Source organism: Bison bison, unplaced genomic scaffold (assembly GCF_000754665.1).
Source record: "Bison bison bison isolate TAMUID 2011002044 unplaced genomic scaffold, Bison_UMD1.0 scf7180017864483, whole genome shotgun sequence".
Taxonomy (NCBI): Eukaryota; Metazoa; Chordata; class Mammalia; order Artiodactyla; family Bovidae; genus Bison; species Bison bison.
Genome location: NW_011495043.1, coordinates 1392882 through 1413195, shown reverse-complemented (window position 1 = coordinate 1413195; position 20314 = coordinate 1392882). Strand labels below are relative to the sequence as shown.

The following is a 20314-nucleotide window of genomic DNA, read 5'->3' as shown; positions in this document are numbered from 1 at the left end:
GCAGTGTAAATATGGCATGTAATTTATATTTCATAACATATATCGTATATGTACTTACTGTTATAGACAGAAAAGATAGAGAGGCATTAAATAAATGAGCCAGGAGTCTATTCCCTTTCTTCCCCTCAACTCTGGGGATTCAGAGCAACACATTGAGTTTTCCCTTGGGGCTCTGTCTTTATAGATAGATAAAATAGCAGGACCACAAGTTCATTTGCATTCATTTGCGTGTAATTTACATACAGCAATCCAGAGTACTTTATGCCTCCTGATGTTTTCAGAGAAGTTTTTTGCTTTTGCTTTTTCTTCCCTTAAGGTTTGTCAAGATAGTCTAAAGCATAAATGACATCTGGGGAAAGGAGAGCAAGAACAGCAAAAATAAAGATACAGGTGCCTCAGTTTTCGTAATTCTTTTAGTTTCACATTTTCCAGAGACAGAAGTACATCGGGATAAAAATTCAGAAATACTATGGAATGAATTGTTGAGAGGACAATGCTCTGTTTCTTTTCTTCTTAACTGTAACAGAAGTTCACCCCATCTGAATGGTTCAGTCCAATGTCCCTTATCTCTGTATTTTTATGTTGCTCGTATAAAAAACATGGGTTTGGCATAAATGTGTGCCATGGCTTCATGGGGAAATAACACAAGTTTGTCTTCCATTGAGCTGACACTGGTAGTGGGACCCAGATTTAAATTAAGTTCATATCAAGTGAAATGGATGATCGTATGGAAGAATGTTGTGCTTGCTTTTTTGGGTTTGGTTGATTTTTATTTTTATTTTTTAATCTTTTTGCCTGCACCACATGGCATGTGTGATCTTAGTTTCCCTACCAGGGATTGAAGCTATACCCCCTGGGAAATCCTGTGACCTGGTTTTGTACTAAGAACTGGGAAGAGAACTTGAATTTGCTTGTATCATTTTCTTCTCAGACAGAGATGGGAAAGTCTTGTAAAAACATAATGTGACACAAAATTTCACAACTTACTTTAAAAAGTTTATTTTGAGGAAATAAGATTTTTCTCTATTCCTAAACTTGAACTAGTATTGCTTCAGCCTGTGCGCATGTTAAGTCACTTCAGTCGTGTCTGACTCTTTGTGACCCCATGGACTATAGCCCGCTGGGCTCCTCTATCCATGGGATTCTCTAGGCAAGAATACTGGAGAATGTTACTATGCCCTCCTCCTTCAGGAGATCTTCCCAACCCAGATCTTCCCAACCTGAGAGTCTTATGCCTCCTGCATTGGCTGGCGGGGAGATTCTTTACCACTGAGCTGCCAGGGAAGCCCGCTTCAGCCTAATGCATTTGAACCAAAGAGGAAACATAAGAAATGAAACATATTAGACAAGTAATACACTCTACAGCAGAAACTTCTAGCACCTTAGAAGAAAAATAAGGAAATCTGTTTCAGTATTTTAATAATTGTATTTCTTATAATAAATACCAAGTTTTATAGTTTACAGTCATACTGTATATTTAGAAGTTTATTTTGTGACATCAGTTCCTCTTGGCATTAGCATTGTGGGGTATTGAATCAGACATGAACTTCACATCCCCCCCAAAAAGATAAACTAGGTGTGGTGCTATTGACACAGCAGCTGCGTTATTTAAATTCCCTACAGACTAATGTTGCAAATATTTGAATTGAAGTAGATATTTTTACTGAACAAGTTTGTACTATCTCAAGTAAGAGCAAGTTGACTTGGGGATTCCCTTGCAGTTCAGTGGTTAAGACTCCACTCTTGCAACGCAGGGGGTGTAGGTCCAATCCCTGGTCAGGGAGCTAAGATCCGACATGCCTCATGGCATGACAAAAAAATAAAATAGATAAGCAACAAGGATTAAAACAAACAAACAAAAGAACAAGTTGAATAGGAAGGATGCAAAGGTCTTCAGATAGTCTTGAAAAAACCTGCATTTGGAGTGGGTAAAGAGAAATTCATCATGTCGTTCCTTGGTTCCATGTGTTTGGGATAGAAAAATTCCATTCTGGAGATGACAGACAAGACGTCCTTAAAAAACACATGTGTGGGATTTCTCTCATGGTCCAGTGGTTAAGAATCTGCCTTGCATTGCAGGCGACACAGGTTCGATTTCTGGTGGACGTCCCATATGCCTTCGGGCAACTAAGTCAGCCACAGCTGGAGAGTCCCTGTCCTGCAATGAAAGATCCCGCGTGATACAGTGAGGATACCCAGTGCTGCAACTAAGATCCGACCCAGCCAAATAAATATCACACATACACACTTTAAAAAGTTTTTTGGCACTCAAAGGATCAAGACTGATGCAAGTGATAATTATGGGGGCTCGCTGCACATCTGGAAAGCGATTTGGGAAAACATAGAGTCAGTTGTGCCACCCTGTTCTAATTTATTATCTGCTGAGCACCAAGTGAGGGGTGGACATCGCAGGGTGTGAGATGTTTGCTGTCTTTGGCCTGAGTCGAGTTGAACAGCTGCTTTCTTCCTCATAAGCAACAGATATTTCCCAGGCCCCAGAAGTTTGGGGGAGTTCCGAGTGATTGGAAGTGAGGGAAAGGGAAGCAAACTGTTTCACTAGTGGGAAGGAAAGTTTAACTAGCAGCTTGGAAACTTTTGAAGTGAACAGTTGGCTTTGAAGAGGTTCTAGGATATACAAGAGAGGAGAGAGAAAGGAAAGAAAGCAGTTTGAACAAAAGCTCTATAAATAAGTGTTTTTACAGTGTTTTTTTTTTTTAGATGACCTTGATGAATTCAAGAGAACAGTAGTTGATTGGGATAAGTCATACAGTTTATAAACGTGAAAGCTGCTTACTTTTGAGAAGCCAACAATCAAGATGGGAGTACAACTCAGTGCCTCTGAATGAAAGGGAGAGAAGGGAAGAGAGAGATGAATTTTCATTTAGAACAGCCAGCTCTCAGGCAAGTGTGTAGCTATAACCACCTGCCTCACACGTTCACTCAGGTTGATGCAGAAGTTGTATGTGGTCGAAGGTGGCAAGTATGTTTCATTTCCTTGGAGGGATGCAGTAGAAGTTTCTTGATGAGGATGTCATCATACTCTAGTGTGTGTGTGTGTGTGTGCGTATTAAGTTGCTTTCAGTTTGACTCTTTGCGACCCTATGGACTGTAGCCCACCAGGCTCCTCCTTCCATGGGATGTATCAGGCAAGAATACTGGAGTGGGTTGCCATTTCTTTCTCCAAGGTATCTTCCCAACCCAGGGATCAAACCCATGTCTCTTATGTCTCCTGCATTGGCAGGTGGGTTTTTTACCCCTAGCACCACCTGGGAAGCCCCAGAACTTGCTAGAGACCAAGACAATTCTAAAGAACCCAGGGTCTGCCAGGAGTGCTGGTGGCTATGGGGAGTGGCAGGATCAGGACAGGAACTCAGAAGGTTGGGTTCTCAGGTAACATTGTTGCAAGTTCAACACTCACTTAGAAGGAGGCTGCTGGATCTTTCCCAGTACGTACTGGGGGAGCGACCTAAGAATGCTTGAGGCTTTTGAAGAGAACTGGGAAATGAGGGCTTTGTGTCTTTGAGGTGTAAGCGAACATCCTGGGTCAATAGAAGTCAGACAGTCTGATGTTAGAGGTGGCCCAGAGGTTCCCTTCGTCCTTGGAACTGTCCAGATGCTCTGTCTGGCCTAGGCAGCAGTGGGCTTGGGTGGACCATTCCTTTACCTCACTGGCCACTTTGCAATCATAGTCCTGGCTGTCGGTAGCTGGTGTCCAGAGTAGATGCTCCCATGGGAGCAGCTCTTCTGCCCGCACTCTTTCCTAAAAATTTCTTCCAGTACTTTCTCCTGGTGGTGGGAGAGGGGCAGCTGTGCTAGAGGGGCTGCCCGTGCTCTCTGGCTCCTCTGGCCCTCCTGGTGGGCAGACCTCAGCCCCTTTCTCCTCCAGGCTGGGGTTGGGCAGCAGAGATGAAGGGGCCTGAAAGCCAGGCCGGGTGAGGGTGGGGTTTATTTGTAGAATGGGTGATGAGGGTGGCACGCGTCATTCTCAGGGGAGAGCGACCCGGTCTGATCTCTGTTTTGCAAGGTCCCTTTGGTGACTGGATCAAGGCCAATGAGGCCAAGTGGGGAAGGAGACAAGAAAACCCAGTCATGAGGTGGTAGGTTTTCAGGTTGTGGTCCATAGGGCGTGTACTGTTGGTTCAGACGAGTCAGAACAAACCTCGGGATCATAGTCTGATTTATGATGCCGTTTGTCAGGAACCTCACCTCTACTGAAAGCAGTAAAGCGAGGACTTCAAGGCTGGCCTCTGTGCGTTTCCTCGTTGGCTGGCAGTGGACTTCCATTTTGATCCCGTGTTATTTCCCTGCTGGAAATTTGACGATGAATGTTTTCAAGGGGGGGCAGTAGACTCTGGCCACTCCCCTGTGTCCATCCAGCCTGTCGTCTCAAACGTGAGGGAATGACCTGTCCAGACACGTGCAAACATCTTAACTGTTTTTGCAGAGAGCTTCCCACCCCTGTGCCATACTGCAGACTTTGAGGCCATTACCTCAAATATAGAACATTTTATTGGTAAGAAAGGAAGCATCTTTTCTTAAAAAAAAAAAAGAAAGAAAAAATCATTTCTTTCAATTTCTATTTCCCCACTCGGTCAGTTCTGTGACATTGGTGAAAGCAGAAGTGAAGTAGATGCAGTTGCTTGCTCTGACCTGAGCATCCTGACTAGAGCCTTGTGGTCTTTAGCAGAAAGGCTTTTGAAGAACTTTTAATTCACAAACCCTGCCTGTGTCTAAGTAAGCGTGCTCTGCAGTCTTAGACACATGCTGCATGATAGGTGATGGAACTGTGCAACGGGCTGGCCAGTGGTCTGTCCCAGGCAGTGTGAGTGCGTCTTTTCGGTTGTCTAAGAGTTGTGTTTTCCTTGGTTGTTTTGGTAGGGTCATTTGTTCATACCAAAGGAAGAACCCATTGGGAGGTGAAAAACGCCAAGGGAGATACTTCTCGGAATGAATGAATGAATGAATAGAAGAAATGGCATAATCTACAAATGTACACAGCATCACTCTGTGTGCGTGTATTTAGGAATCACTTCCCCTGAAGGAAGACGATAGTCTGAAGTATTATCTTGTAGTGAATACTATTAGTTAAGTAAAGCAAGCACTTAACTTGTGTGTCAGAACTCTGTGAGGGACCAAGCTCTGAGTGTGTTACATTGCTTCATTACTCCTCATGGGGAAATAGCCAGAGATTAGGAAACGTACCTAAGCTGATGAATTGGAAGTGGCAGCAGAGATGGGTGTAAACTCGAGGGTTCAGACCCCACAACTTCTGGGCCTTTTCCCTAAATAGAGAGACAGACTATTTCCTTATATATTTAGGTGAATTTGTACGTGTCCTCTTGCATCTGTGCTTGAATGACGTAGAGAACAAGAGTTCCCACTTTCCTGAGCATCTTATGGGAGGTGTGGTTGAGATGTGTCCCAGATGTAGCATTCCCTGTTGGCTCCTGAATTCTCAGCTTCCTGCCAGAATTCCTCGTGGGAAGGGTGTCCTGGCATGTGGATTCTTAAAAGCTTCCTTGGAGGTTCTAATTGATGTGCCTAGTCGCTCAGTCATGTCCTACTCTTTGCGACCCCATGGACTATAGCCTGCTGGGCTCCTCTGTCTATGGGATTTCCAGGCAATAATACTGGAGTGGGTTGCCATTTCCTTCTCCGGGGCATCTTCCTGACCCAGGGATCGAACCTCGGTCTGCTTCATTGCAGGCAGACTCTTTACCATCTAAGCCACCAGGGAAGCCTGCCAATTGGGCATTAGGGAACCTTTGCACTGACAGTGTTTATTTCTGGGGATTTCTTGGCCCTGTGAGGCAAGCAGGGGTGTGGGTTAAAACCATGGCCTAGGCATCAAACAGTCCTGAGTTGGGGACCCGGCTTCTTTGCGTGGTAGCCCTGGAACCCTTGGGCTGTGGCTCAGCTTTTTTGAGCTGCTGTTTGTTCATCTATACAGGGAGAAAAATGTCCGAGGGGTGTCCGGAGGATTAGGAGATGTTGTGTGTAAAACAGCGTGGCACACGCCCACCACTTTAAAAATACCAGCTGTTATTGGTATAAAGGCTGCATAGAGGAAGACTAGAGGATGCAGGGGGTTTGCAGATGGACTGACTGCCTCTGTTCTCTTCCTGTTTCTCCCCTGCTCTCCTCACCCTCAGGACGGCTCCCTGGGAAACATCGATGACCTGGCTCAGCAGTATGCAGATTACTACAATACCTGCTTCTCCGACGTGTGTGAGAGGATGGAGGAGCTGCGGAAACGGCGGGTTTCCCAGGACCTGGACGTGGTGAGTGGGATCCCGGGAATATGCACTTGCTCAGCAGTCTCCTCCTGGTCCAGCGTCCCCTCCCTCCCCTTCTTACGCTTGTGCGTGGATCATTTTGCTGCACTACTTTGAGATAAAAGAATTCAGATCCCCAAAGGATTAACCCAGATCTGTGGATATCAGACAATAAGTCTGATCAGTAGGGGCAACAGTGATCAAATTTTTGTACTTAGGAAAATATCGCATTTTTATTTAACTCAAGAGGAAAGGATATTTTTACGCGAGACTGATATACACTACATTTTTACTGACTCTAATCCAAAAGGAGGTCTAAGCTTGTTCTTTCTTTTCTTCCTTTGTTTTCTTCTTTTTGTTTTCAACAAGATAAAGTTTAAAGAAGCAAGAAACCATCCTAATTTCTCACCTAGTAATAACCCACATGGGTGTTTCAGCAAGTCTCTGTTGGGGGCATTTTTACATCAGCTATGTAATTCTTGCTTTTACACTTAATATTTTATTATAGTTCTGTGTTATTAAGACTTCTTTGTCATCACCATTTTTCATGGCTATGTTCCTTCTCTCAGGTGCATTGAAATTCATGTGTCTGTTTTGTGAAGACCTTTATGTGTATGGTTAGTGGAGAATTTGAAGTTGCATGTGATAAATAGTAAATAGTTTAGGTCCATATAATCTATGGGCTTCCCATATGGTGCTAGTGGTAAAGAACCTGCCTGCCAATGCAGGAGACATAAGAGGTGCAGGTTTGATTCCTGGGTCGGGAAGATTCCCTGGAGGAGAGCATGGTAACGCACTCCAGTATTCTCGCCTGGAGAAACCCATAGACAGTGGAGCCTGGAGGGCTGTTGTCCACAGGGTTGCAAAGAGTCAGACACGACTGAAGTGACTTAGCACTCACGCATGCCATAAAATCTATATATCTGCCAGTATTTCCATGCTGCTGTTGTTTAGTCGCTGTGTTGTGTCTGACTCTTTGTGACTCCATGGACTGTAGCCCTCAAGGCTCCTCCGTCCATTGGATTTCCCAGGCAAGAATGCTGGAGTGGATTGCCATTTCCTTCTCTAGAGGATCTTCCTGACCCAGAGATCAAACCCATGGATTCTTTACCACTTAGCCACCTGGGAAGCTCTTTGAGTAACAACACCTCTTGCCTTAAAAAAAAAAAAAGCACACCAATTCTATTGAATCCTTATTTATTTTGTGATTTTCTATAATTATTTTATTACTGATTGCTTTTATAAAAAACGTATTATAAAAACCTATTGGATAAGGATGTTACAAAAGACCTATTGGATAAGGGATCCAACAAGTAGTTTAGGTACTGCAACTGTTATATTTCATAAATACATGATTCACTTCCTTTGTAGGTAAGATGCTGGTGCTCTTATGCACTTTCATTTTTTTCCTTAACTCAATCCACCTAAATGTTTCTTATAGCATAACTGTCAAATAATTACTGATCCTTTTTCCTCACTGATTTAGTATTCCACATGGGTGGGAGTTGGTATAATAGAGTCAACTGAGACTCAGAAGCATCAGTTGGGGGCAGAAAGCCATCATCCCGGGAGCCTGGCACCGTGGCCCAAGCAGGCACCTGGGTGTCATTGTTATTAAGGGCGTCTTTCTTATAACTTTGTCCCCTGGCCTGTGTCAGTGGGAGAGAGGTGTTTCTTTTCTTCTAAGAAAGTATTCTCATGTGGGAAAAGACTTTTAAAATTCATTAGGCTATCCTGCTGGGACAAGGTTGATGCTTTTTCCTTTTGGCAAGATTGCAGCCAAACAATAACCTAATTATTGCACTGAGTTCTTGAATGTTGCAATTTTGACGTTGAAAAATAGTCTGGTAGGATACTCTGTGGCTTCCTAGGACCAAGCAAGGAAATGACGGCTGTGAACTGGCAGATGATCCTTGATACGACACTCAACTGTTCTTCCCCAAATTCTAGCCGGTTAAGAGTTGGGGTTTCCATAATTATCCCACAGTGTTTGGGAAGCTTGGAGAGCAGATTCTTGGTAGGAAAGGAAGCCTGCCTGGAGGTAGGATAAATAACTTTTTCCCATTTCGACAGATGGGCCTCATTTGGTGTGCTCTGTTCCAGAGCTTCAGAAGACAGTATGGGAGAAAATACCACAGGAGCTAAATTAGTTCTCATCAGAGTTGCAGGAATGTGATGGTGGGTAACATTGATGGGAGCCAGTTCCAGCCAGGCTGGAAACTCTTCATCCTTTCAACTGTAGTTAGTGAGAAAAGTAAGATCCAAGTCATCATATTCAGGTTCCCTTTCTATGAGATTCCAGACAAGTGCTAAAGACCAAGTTAGATGCCACATTGTTCTCATTATTCAGGAATCCATAAGCTGGAGACTTAAAAAGCATTAAAAAAAAAAATCTTTTGGCTTCTCTGCATGCTTCTTCAAATATTAGTTCCTTGAAAAGGAATCGAACCCAAACCCCTTGCATTGGTGGCGAGGAGTCTTAACCACTGGACCACCAGGGAAATCCCTAGAAGTATTTTAAGGTCATCATTCAGGCCATGCTTGCAACTCTGGTGACCTGGGGAAAGCTTCCTCTTGAAGGGATTAGCTCGTCACAGATTGAGTCCTGATGGAGAGCGATTTTCTTAAAAAGCTGTAACTTTCAGTCCGTAAGGCTCTCTTTCTTGCATCAGATTTTACCTGTAACTTCTAGACTTTGAATTTTGCCTTCAGACAAGTAGGCAAATTTCTTTCCTGCTCTGCTATTGGGGCAGCTTTGAGTCTGAGCACCTGCAGTGTAAAGCCTTCTTTTCTGGGCTAGTAAGCAGCCCTGTCAAAAGCAGAAGTGAGATGACTTGGAGAAGAAATAATCCACGGACAGCACTAAGAGGGAATAGTAACACATTAGGATTCTAAAGCATTCTAGGGGAAAAAAAGTAACATCCAGCTTGTGTTGTCCTCTGCAGAAAAAGTCATTAGAAACAGCCTGAGGATGGAGAGTTTGGTGATGGTTTAAACAGATCTTTCGGGTTTGTTTAATTTTAAATCCTCTGGGTGAATTTGGGGAATTGAGGAAATGTTCTATAGATGGAACATATTTAGATATTTCTTTGGCTTTAAAAAGTCCAAAAACATGCAGTGTCCTTTAGAGCTAATTACATACCAACTGGAGAATGAACAAGCCCAAAAGTCACCCTTCCCATAGAGATGCTTGACTTAACCCTGAAAAATAAAAGGTTTTGATAATTATGTTAGTAATTAACTTTCTGGACTGGATATCAAACTACTTCTCCAGGACCTAATCACCTGGCCCCTGACTGGAATAAAGCACTCACTTGATAAAGTGTTTTGGGGGGCCAGTTATTTTAGATGGAGGTAACAGAGAGAGGACAGATGGGTGAAAATTCAACAGCATAAGCAGGGATTGTGATTCAAATGTATAACTATCGTGAGAGTTTTTATTTAGCACCAAACGGGCCCTAAAGGGACTGTGTATTTGGACCGCAGCCTTTGCCTCGGCTGGGGATCAGGACATTAGTGCTCTTGAGCAGCAGGGAAGTTGCCCGTATTTCCATACATTTGGCACATCCCTGAGCACCATGTGTGTTTTTGGCTGCAAGAAGCTGCATTTGGAAATGACAGCAGCTTCCCAAGTCCATAATGGGCTCCTCTCTAGTGATGCTAAGTCTGACATCTGTCATAGTGACGGTGGCCAGGAGAGAGACACTCTCGAGGTAGCCTCTTATTACTGGCCACGTCAGCTTCCTTGGCATCTTTGAAGCTGAGTCTGCTCGGATGTTAGCAGAAACAAGTTTGTGTGGTGGTTGGTGTAGCACAGCCCTGATGGAAAAGTTACCACTGCAAAGTGGACCCTGTTCATGATGCTGGATCTCCATGCAGATTGTTAACACATCTGTGGGCACCAGGACCCGGGAGCCCAGGCGAGATGCACCCAGGTCTTTAAGGATCAGGAATATAAATACAAATATTGTACATTATCTCAGAGGATATCAGAATGGGATATCAGAATCATTGCTGATGGTGTAGGGATAATTCTGGGGCATAATTATTGTTCCTTGCGATTTTCATAATTTAATCTTTCAAGGTATAATTCTGGACTAAGAGGCAGTGAATGTGGTACCTGTCATGACTAGAGATGATTCTTGGGGCTTCCTCAGATTCTGCCATTCCCACTCCAAGCCCAGGTGGAGGTCCTGGCCTCTGTGGTTGTCACAGTGGCAAGAGGGTGAGAATCACGATGGCAAGATGGGGGACTCGGGGTTTAAATTCTGGCCATTGTACTTAGCCGGCGAGTTGTGTAACCTATCTAAGTTTCAGTTTCCCCTTCTATAAAATGGGATAAAAATATCTCGTAAAGTCGTTACCAGGATTAAATGGGGAAATTGCTATAAAATACCTCATCCATCATCGTAAGAGACCTGTTAACTGCCTATTTCTTTTCCTTCCCTTTTATTCCTGGTCCAAAAACTCCTGTAGTGATGCTGGAGAGTCTGTGATTCATACTTCATTAATATTTATTCATACGAGTGCAGAGATTTCTTTTAGCTTTTATTTTGGGATATTTCAAACATATATAAACAGCATAGTACAACAAACTTCCTGTGCCCTTCAGCAGTTACCAGCATCCTGACTTCTCCCTTTATCTTTACTCTTACGCCTGCTTAATTATTATTTTTTTGAAAGTTTCTTGTTTGTGAAGTACAGTTTACACATTGAAATGCAGGCGTCTGAGCTATCCAATTTTGCCAAGAGGGTAGTCACGTCACCCACATCCTGGCATGGCATAGAACACAACTGTCACCTTGCAAAGTTTCCCCACGTCCCTTCTCAGCAAATCCTGGATTGAGGACAGGGATGTTTGTCAGTCTGTTTTGGTGCTTTCTGTATATGGTGCATGGCACATGATAGGTACTCAGTGAGTATTTGTTGAATTTATTTGTATATGTCATTATTTAAGACTATTAAGTGAGCATCAGACATGTGTCTGAGACTTTGTCATTCCAGAAATACAAAGATGTATTCCCCATCCACAAAGATGGTATAATTTAGTGGGGGTTTTAGACAAGTAAACAGACTATTTTTTTTGGCTGTACTTTTTTGGTTTGTGAGATCTTGGTTTCCCATTTAGGGACTGAACCCTGGCCCATGGCTGTGAAAGTGCCAAGTCCTCATCATTGGACCAGCAGGAATTCCTTAAGCAGACTATTAAGTGCAGGAAGTACACAGGAGAGACCCTGACCTAGTTTAGGAAAATCAAAGAAGGCTTCCTGGAGGAGGTGATGCCTAAGCCCAACTGTAAAGAAACAGAAGATTAATCTGGTTGGGGAGGGAGGTGTAGACAGTGCAGAGTAATTTAAGGCTGAGGTCACAGAGAAAAAGCCAAAAATGAGAGCGAAAATGTGGCTTTTATGGGCCATGGAGAGAAGTTTACCGTGGCTAGAACCTACGATATAAACACACGTACGAGAAAAGATACACGCTCTCCTTCCACAGGTCTTGTATTATTATCAATATAAAAAGAATATTGCTTTGATTCATCACCATTCCCAAGACAAAACAAATCGCCCTTTCGCAATAGTTGATCGGCTGGGCCAAGGTGCCCTTGTGGCCTCCCCAAGCCACGCAGACGTGTCCAGTCTCCAGGGGGGTTTTGTTTTGTCTTACTGACTGCTCTTCTTTTGTTATTTGCTAGAGACAGCAAAGCCTGTGGAAAACAGGTTTCCTGTTACTTTAAGCTCCCTGAATATTCAAGAAAAGATAAGGGTTGCCCCCACCTTGGCGCTTAGGGAACACTGGCTGCCCCAGGAGGCTACCAGATTCCTGAATTCTTATTCTCACCCATAGGATAAGTACATAATCTGTGTTGCAAATTGTCCTGAGTTTAAATATTCAACTGCTGAATGCTAAAGCCCAACTGTTGCGCTAAGGGCATTTGCTTTTGTTTTGTTTCATTTTGTCTTAAAGGATATTATTTGCTAGCTTTGGGCTACTGTTGATTTGCAGATTGCAGTCAGTAACAGTGGGCATTAGATAGTGAGTCTGAACCACATTCTGCTGTGGGATTCACACACTTGATGTCAAAATACACTGAGCCTTTATGTCTTAAGCCAGATGGTAATACAGTTCTCTGCTCAGGCTCCTCTCAGACAAAGTCCCATTTGTAGTCAAATGTCCAGTCCCAATTTAGTCAGCATTTTTTGTACATTGCACCACATCAACATAGACATAAACAGGCCTCTCGGCTGCCAGATTTGATCTTGGCATCCTGTACCTCTCATAATTGAGAAGGTTTTTATTCTACTTAACAATCAATTTAGGTGTCCGTCCATCCTCTTCAGCTTGGAGACCTTTGTAGACAGCTGTACATTCTGGAAGCTGACAGATTAGATACAATCGGTGGTAGACTAGTTGTATGTGCATATAGAATCGTCCCCATCAGACTTTTCAAATATGAATCAACAACATCAGCTTCCTTTTCTAGTTTTGCTCCTGAGCATTCAGAAATGACTGATTTTTGTTTGTTTGCATTTGTAAAAGCAGTGTGCCTGGGGGGATTCAACACCAAAATAGCATTCTGCTCAAAATACATTTGCTTGCCAGAAAGCGAAAAAAGTCTGAGCTTTGTAGTTGTTTTCATTTACATACAACAGGCAGAATTCCTAAATGTTAATCAAGTTGACAGTAATTGGGGAGAAAAACCCAGGAATTACAGAGGCCAGAATCTGGGCTCGGAGGGGAAAGGGGTGCCTTTGTTCTTAGAATTGGGACCTTTCAGAGTTGAGTGAGGCCCAGGCCAGGTGCCTTTTTGAAGCCCTGGAATATTAAAACCAGGACTATAGTATGATCTCAGAGTTTACATGTAACAATTAAACACTTTTCACGTGGAAGATTGCAGTGTAATTTATTTGTGCTAATCACAAGCTAATTATAGGCTATTTAAACATGCTAATTTGTAGCACACTAGAGGCAGTATGGTCTCCTTGTGAGAGAAAAGTAAAGGAGTGTGATTAATGTTTCCTTATTTTCAGTGGGTTTCTGCATCCACATCTACAATGTTATTTGACAATATTGTCAAAGGTCTAAGTTTGAGATCCTTGGCAAAGACTGAGTGGCCCAGGCCAAGGGGTCCACCTGTCCTCTACGGCCCTGGTTGGTTGGAAGGGCGAGGGTTGGGGGTCTGTAGTGGGATTGGGTAGATGCCTGCAGGGCCCAGACAGAAAGTCAGCAGGTGCAGGGTTGTGGGTCTTCGCTGGTGTTGGCCCATATACCGGGCACTGGCCTTCTGACCTTGTAGGTCCGCATCTTATCAGATGAGATGGGGCATGTTCAGGGTAGTGGGGCTGTAGACTAGGTCCTTAGTTTACATTTTATTTTTTAAATAAAATAAAATATTTATAAAGTTATATATATTTTATATTTATATTATTATTTATATTTAGTTTTAAAATTTATTATTGGCTGATGTAGGATTTTAGTTCCCCGACCTGGGATTGAACCCAGGCCCTGGCAGTGAAAGTGCCAGGTTCTAACTCCTGGACCACCAGGGAATCCCTAGGCTTGGTCCATATTTTAGAGGGATCTCTCACCACAGCTCCTATGCACCAACCAAAATGACCAAGGACAGAAAGAACTGGGCCCCAGAGCATCAAGTATTCTGACTGGCCCTTTCTCTGGCCACCTCCTTTGAGAAGATCATTATACTGGTTTCAGCAGTAATTTTTGATTGGAGCTGCCTCCCCCCCGCTCCCCACCCCCACCCCCCCAGTTTGGAAGTTTTGTGAATTTTATTTTAAATAGAAGAAAGCAAGACAGTAAAATGTTGGGATAATTTGTTCTATGCATTTGGTTCAGTTCTTCTGTTTTTTTTACCATTTAGTGTTTAGAAGGACACAAACTAACCTGGTGACTGAAAAATACATCACAGAACCCTCAGAGCATGGTGTTGACTTTCTGTTCATCTCTTGCCATTTCCCGAAAAAGGACATCAGAGTCTAGCTATTTGCAGGCTCCCCCGCCACCTCCCCATTTCAACCTTTGTTTTAGAAATGGAGGCTTCATTGATCAAGTATAGCAGTGCTGTTAAGAGTTCAAGAGTGAACCAGTTTCTCTATCTCTGATTATTCTGAGGCTGGTACATAAAGCATTTATTTCTAAGGGATACTTTGAGAGACTTTCTGCAATTATTTAGAGTATGAAGATGTTTGAAATTTGTGGTACAGCCATGCCATCCATCTCATGGGCCCCAGCAGAAGCTGATGGAACTTAATCAAAAATAAATCAAGGGTAAGTCCAAACCAGATTGGAAGCACATCATGAATATTCGTGAACATCTGGATATGTTTGTGGGAGTGTATGTTATTTTTTAATGTGTGCGATGGCAGGGACGTGCCTTCTTAACAAAGATGCCAAGAGGCAGACAGATTTCCAGCTGTGATTTCAAAGGGCATTTTTGTGTGTGGATATCCTTTCTCCCGGGTGTGTGGGTTTCACGTCTCCAAGATACTCCTTTGATCTCTTTCATCTTTTGGAATCTCTTTTGATAATTTATCTGAATTCTTCATTGCAGTGAGTAACTTGACTCATGAACATTAAAAACCTTTCTTTCTAAGGGAGATTTTCAGCTTTAGTGAAAGTCACTAGTTAATGTTTCTGATGAATCTTTTAAATGCCAGTGATTTTATAATTATCATTTAAGCTATTTGGCTTCGTTGATCATCGCCATAACCTAACGTGTGTAAAACTCAGGTACTTTATCTGCTTCACTACCTAAAGTAGTTGCAATAACTAGAAAGGAAGGGTGAAATGTGAAGAGGCCATAATAACAATGCTGATAATTATTGCAATAATGACATTTTAAAAGTACATTGAAGTTCATGAGGCATCCATACCTATCACCTTATGTATTTTTAATACCCCTATGAGACAGGTATTAATAATGTTATAATTTCATTTGGGCAGAGGCAGAAAATAGTGCTCCCAAAGGGAGGCCAAATAACTCAGTAGGTAAACTCCATCACCCACCTGTTTGGTCATTCTCTGTTTGGGACCTACCTGGAACTTCAGTCAGGGCACTGCATGATGGGGATGACAATGGGTTGTTGTAAAGCAAGATATTACAGGTTGTTGTAACGGTTACATAATACACTAGGTTAAATAAGGTAATGTTTGTAGAGCACTTGATGGTTTCTGGGTGCATGCTAAAGCTCAATGAATATAATAAACATTATTTATAATAGGAATGCTAAATAAATAGGACTTGTTAAAAATCTAATAGCTGGTAGGTATCAAAGGTAGGATTTGAAACTGGACTCATGCTCAGTTGCTCAATCATGTCCAACTCTGTGACCCCATGGACTGTCGCCCGCCAGGCTCCTCTGTCCGTGGGATTTTTCAGGCAAGAACACTGGAGTGGGTTGCCATTTCCTCCTCCAGGGGATCTTCCCTACCCAGGGATCGAACCCAGGTCTCCTGCATCTCCTGCATTGCAGGCAGATGCTTTACTGCCTCTGAGCCATGGAGTATGCCTTTGAAACCAAGAAGTCAGTGCAAAAATCTCTGAATCTTCCCAGACCACCTACTAACCTTGCATTGTTACTCTTGGGAGATTCTACCCAAACCACCGTCCATCCCTCCCCCACCACCTCTTCCCCTTCCTCCTCCTCCCCCACCCCTCCCCAAGGAGTAAATCTTGATTTGCAGATTAGTTTTTGTTTGGGTAATATAGTTTAAATGTGTGATATTATAAAGAATAGTATAATATAGTTATTTCTACTGTATAAATTAAAATAATACACTCATTACAATTTTTTTTTAAGGAAACCTCACAAAATTCCTTAAAGTAGAAGTTTAAGTCTCCTAATACTTGCCAAGTGTAACAGTTCCAAACAGTTAGGTTCTAAGCCACTTCCTGGAATTCCAGTTTTCTATGCATTCTCCTTCATCTCTTCTTTCTCTCTTTACAGACACACAAATACCCACATAAAAACATACATGGTGTTTTACTTGCAACAGAATAGAAGCAATAAGTTAAAAGAGGGTTGACTTACTGCTCGAGACAGTTATAGTGGTAAGAAATGTTCACAAATGGAGACACAGAAAATTTCAAAAGTAATTAGGAGAATTCAAAGGCTCGACAACCTGGACATTTAGAACAGGGGCCAAAGACCTTATAAATTGAAAAGAATCTGTTAAATTATATTCCCTAATTTTTATAGAGCACAGTGGGTAATAGACGATTGAAGAATTTCATTTGAGAAGGTAAAAAACTTGAGAAGTAAAATAAAGCGTTTTGCTGTTTTACCTGTAGTCTTGTCTTGAAAATTTAGTTTAACATTGTTAGAGGGTTCTGTAATATTGAAATTTTACTGTATTATGTAATAAATATTTTAGATTTGGCTGAATGATGGCATGTATTATTCTTCCTGAATGTTAATACAGGGAACTGGTAAAAACAGCAAAGTAAAAACAACATTTACTGGTTTTCTGTTGTGTTTCAGTAACTTAGGTGGTTTCATGGAGAAGTTTTTAGTAACAGAAATTATAAGCCTCATTTCAGGAAGTTCATGTCGCAATAGAACAAGACAGCCAAGGACAAGATTCTATTAGTCATATTCATGAGTGGATGATACATATAGGTCTGCTTACAGCAAATTCTAATTTCCAACTAGTTTCACCTGGAGATAAGTTAAGTACAATAGAAAAGGTAAAGGTGGTGATGCTTGTTGATTGAAAAGCTTAGCTGAACTGATCTGGAGGAGCAGGTGCCTTAGGCTGGAGTCGGGACTCAACAACCTAAAATCAAGCATAAGGCTGGTTTCTGAGTAATTGGACAAGAATGTGTGCAATTGTTCAGCTTAGTCTGTGCCATAGCCTAGATCAACACAAGGAAACAACTAATGTTTGGATGATTTTAACAGGGCTTGAAAGGCCTGCTATACGGGGCTTATAGTTAGGATGATAATACTGACTAAAGTAATAAGCAAGGTTTTATATATGTGTGTGTGTGTGTGTGTGTGTGTATACACACACGTATGTATTTTCAAGTCAGTATCTTCTTTTCATTTAATACCACAACTGATCGTGTTCTTTGTAACACATTTATTGAATAGCTACCATGTGCACGCAGGTAGTACATATTATCTTCCTTCAGAACACTCCCATGAAAAGTCAAAGTATTAGATGCTGAGTCATGTCTAACTCTTTGTGATCCCATGGCCTGGAACCTCAGGCGCCTCTCTCTGTCCAATGGGATTCTCCAGGCAAGAACACTGGAGTGGGTCGCCATTCCTTTCTCCGGGGGGTCTTCCCAACCCAGGGATTGAACCCAGGTCTCCTGCATCTCAGGCAGATTCTTTACCGTCTGAGCCACCAGGGAAGCCGTAAAGCGTACAGTTAGTTCCCTGGTTTCAGTGTACTCACAGCTTGTGCAGACTTCACCACAGTCTGCTCCAGAATCCCACAGTCCTCTGTGTTCTTTAACCATTCTATAATGAGTGTATAATAAATAATTCTTCACGCTGGCATTTCTGCGGGCTTGAACAATTCCCAGCCCGCATGCGTGCTAAGTTGCTTCAGTCATGTCTGACTCTTTGCGACCCCATGGACTGTAACCTGCCAAGCTCCTCTGTCCGTGGGATTCTCCAGCCAAGAATACTGGAATGGGTTGTGGGGCCCTCCTCCAGGGGATCTTCCCAACCCAGGGATTGAACCTGCATCTCTTATGTCTCCTGCATTGGTAGGCGGGTTATTTACCACTACTGCCACCTGGGGAAGCCCCTCCCAGCACATAGTAGATGTAATAAATAGCAATGAAAATAATGAATAAATGAATGACAGTACCTGGGCATTTTGGAGATCTTTGCACTTTTATCCACAAGAAGTGAGGCTTTTTTATTGTTCACTCAGTGTTTGAAATAAGCATAAATAAGAAAATTTTTAAAGCGATAAAGTTTTGGAAAGTATAATTCTGGGGGAAAAAAAGTGCCTTTATTACAAAATGAATCCACTGGCTGATAAAAATGTAAAATATGATAAGAGGCTCAAACTTCTAATTAGAGGTGAAAAGGCTCCCAAAGAAAGTATATTTGATAGTAAAAAAAAAATCTCTTCCATGCTTTAAAATTTGCTTATGTAAACCGATTTTTTAATATGATTCTAATGGATAGGATGCTTAAAAAAAATTTTTTTTATTGGAGTATAGTTGCTTTACAATATTGTGTTAGTGACTGCTGTGCAGCAAAGTGAATCAGCTCTATGTATACATATATCCCCCCTTTTTTTAGATTTCCTTCCCATTAAGGTCACCACGGAGCACTGAGTAGAATTCCCTGTCCTATACAGTAGGTTCTCGTTAGTTACCTATTTTATATGTAGACTCCATCTTCCCATGGAAACTTGTTATGTGTGGTGTGTATGCTCGGCATCTGGATCCCAGCACATCCTGAGAAAAACTGGACTAACTGGCCAGACCTTGGGATGTGTCCATTTTTGCTAATATTAAAGCTCAATTTTATTACCTCCAAAAAAAAAAGAGAAAAATCCTCAAAACAGAAAGCAACCCAATAATTGTTGTAACCCAACCCATCTTGTGCTGGGTTGTGACCTGCAAGGCAGTGGAGAATTGAGAGATATTTTCTCCAGGTGGGGATATATTTATGCCCACATCACACAGACTGGAGGATAGGAAAGAAGAAGGGGTGGAGCTGCTGAACAGGCCTTGGGGTGGCGGTGGGGGTAAGGGGTGGGGGGTAAGGGGTGTGGGGTGAATAGGGGAGGTCGCAAATTTCTCATTGCTGGGTGCCGGTCACCTGGTCTGACCTAAGGAGATGCACATTTTGAACGTGATTTTAGTCAGATAAAAATTTCTTCTGCAATGGTTGTGTTTGTTTGCTTATTTCTTTTGACTGGATTCTCACCATAAGAACCTCAGAGACGTCCTCCGAAGGACGCCATTAGGAGATGCAGTGCTCATGTGAGGGGAATCTGTTTCTGAGCTGCAAAGGATGAGAAAGAAGTTATAAATAAAGGCAGTTGGTTATTTTAATTTGTCACTTTACATATGTTGTTGTTTGCATTGTTGTTGTTTAGTCGCTAAGTTGTATCCAACTCTTGGCGACCCCATGGACTGTATAGCACCAGGCTCCTCTGTCTGTGGGATTTCCCAGGCAATAATACTGGAGCGGGTTGCTGTTTCCTTCTCCATGGGATCTTCCTGACTCAGGGACTGACTCTATGTCTCTTGCATTGGCAGGAGGATTCTTTACCACTGAGCAAGCTGGGAAGCCCTTACTGTTTGTATCAGTTCAGTTCAGTTCAGTTCAGTCGCTCAGTCGTGTCCCGACTCTTTGCGACCCCATGAACCGCAGCACGACAGGCCTCCCTGTCCATTACCAACTCCCAGAGTCCACCCAAACCTATATCCATTGAGTCGGTAATGCCATCCAACCATCTCATCCTGTTGTCCCCTTCTCCTCCTGCCCCCAATCCCTCCCAGCATCAGGGTCTTTTCAAATCAGCTCTTCATATCATGTGGCCAAAGTATTGGAGTTTCAGCTTCAGTATCAGTCCTTCCAATGAACACCCAGGACTGATCTCCTTTAGGATGGACTGGTTGGATCTCCTTGCAGTCCAAGGGACTCTTCAAAAGTCTTCTCCAACACCACAGTTCAAAAGCATCAATTCTGTGCTCAGCTTTCTTTATAGTCCATCTTACATCCACACATAACCACTGGAAAAAGCATAGCCTTGACTAGATGGACCTTTGTTGGCAAAGTAATGTCTCTGCTTTTTAATATGCTGTCTAGGTTGGTCATAACTTTCCTTTCAAGGAGTAAGCATCTTTTAATTTCATGGGTGCAGTCACCATCTGCAGTGATTTTGGAGCCCAGAAAAATAAAGTCAGCCACTGTTTCCACTGTTTTCCCATCTATTTCCCATGAAGTGATGGGACAGGATGCCATGATCTTAGTTTTCTGAATGTTGAGCTTTAAGCCAACTTTTCCACTCTCCTCTTTCACTTTCATCAAGAGGGTCTTTAGTTC

General features: G+C 42.5%; 1 protein-coding gene across 4 annotated transcripts in view; it reads left to right on the top strand.

The window, feature by feature from the left end:
- The window catches only part of SASH1 (SAM and SH3 domain containing 1), a 265093-nt gene that overhangs the window by 110313 nt on the left and 134466 nt on the right, over positions 1-20314 (top strand). For all 4 annotated transcript variants that reach the window (XM_010862553.1, XM_010862555.1, XM_010862552.1 and 1 more), the window contains exon 2: positions 6153-6281. In XM_010862553.1, coding sequence (XP_010860855.1) covers positions 6153-6281 — 129 coding nt within the window. The remainder of the gene's footprint in view (positions 1-6152; positions 6282-20314) is intronic.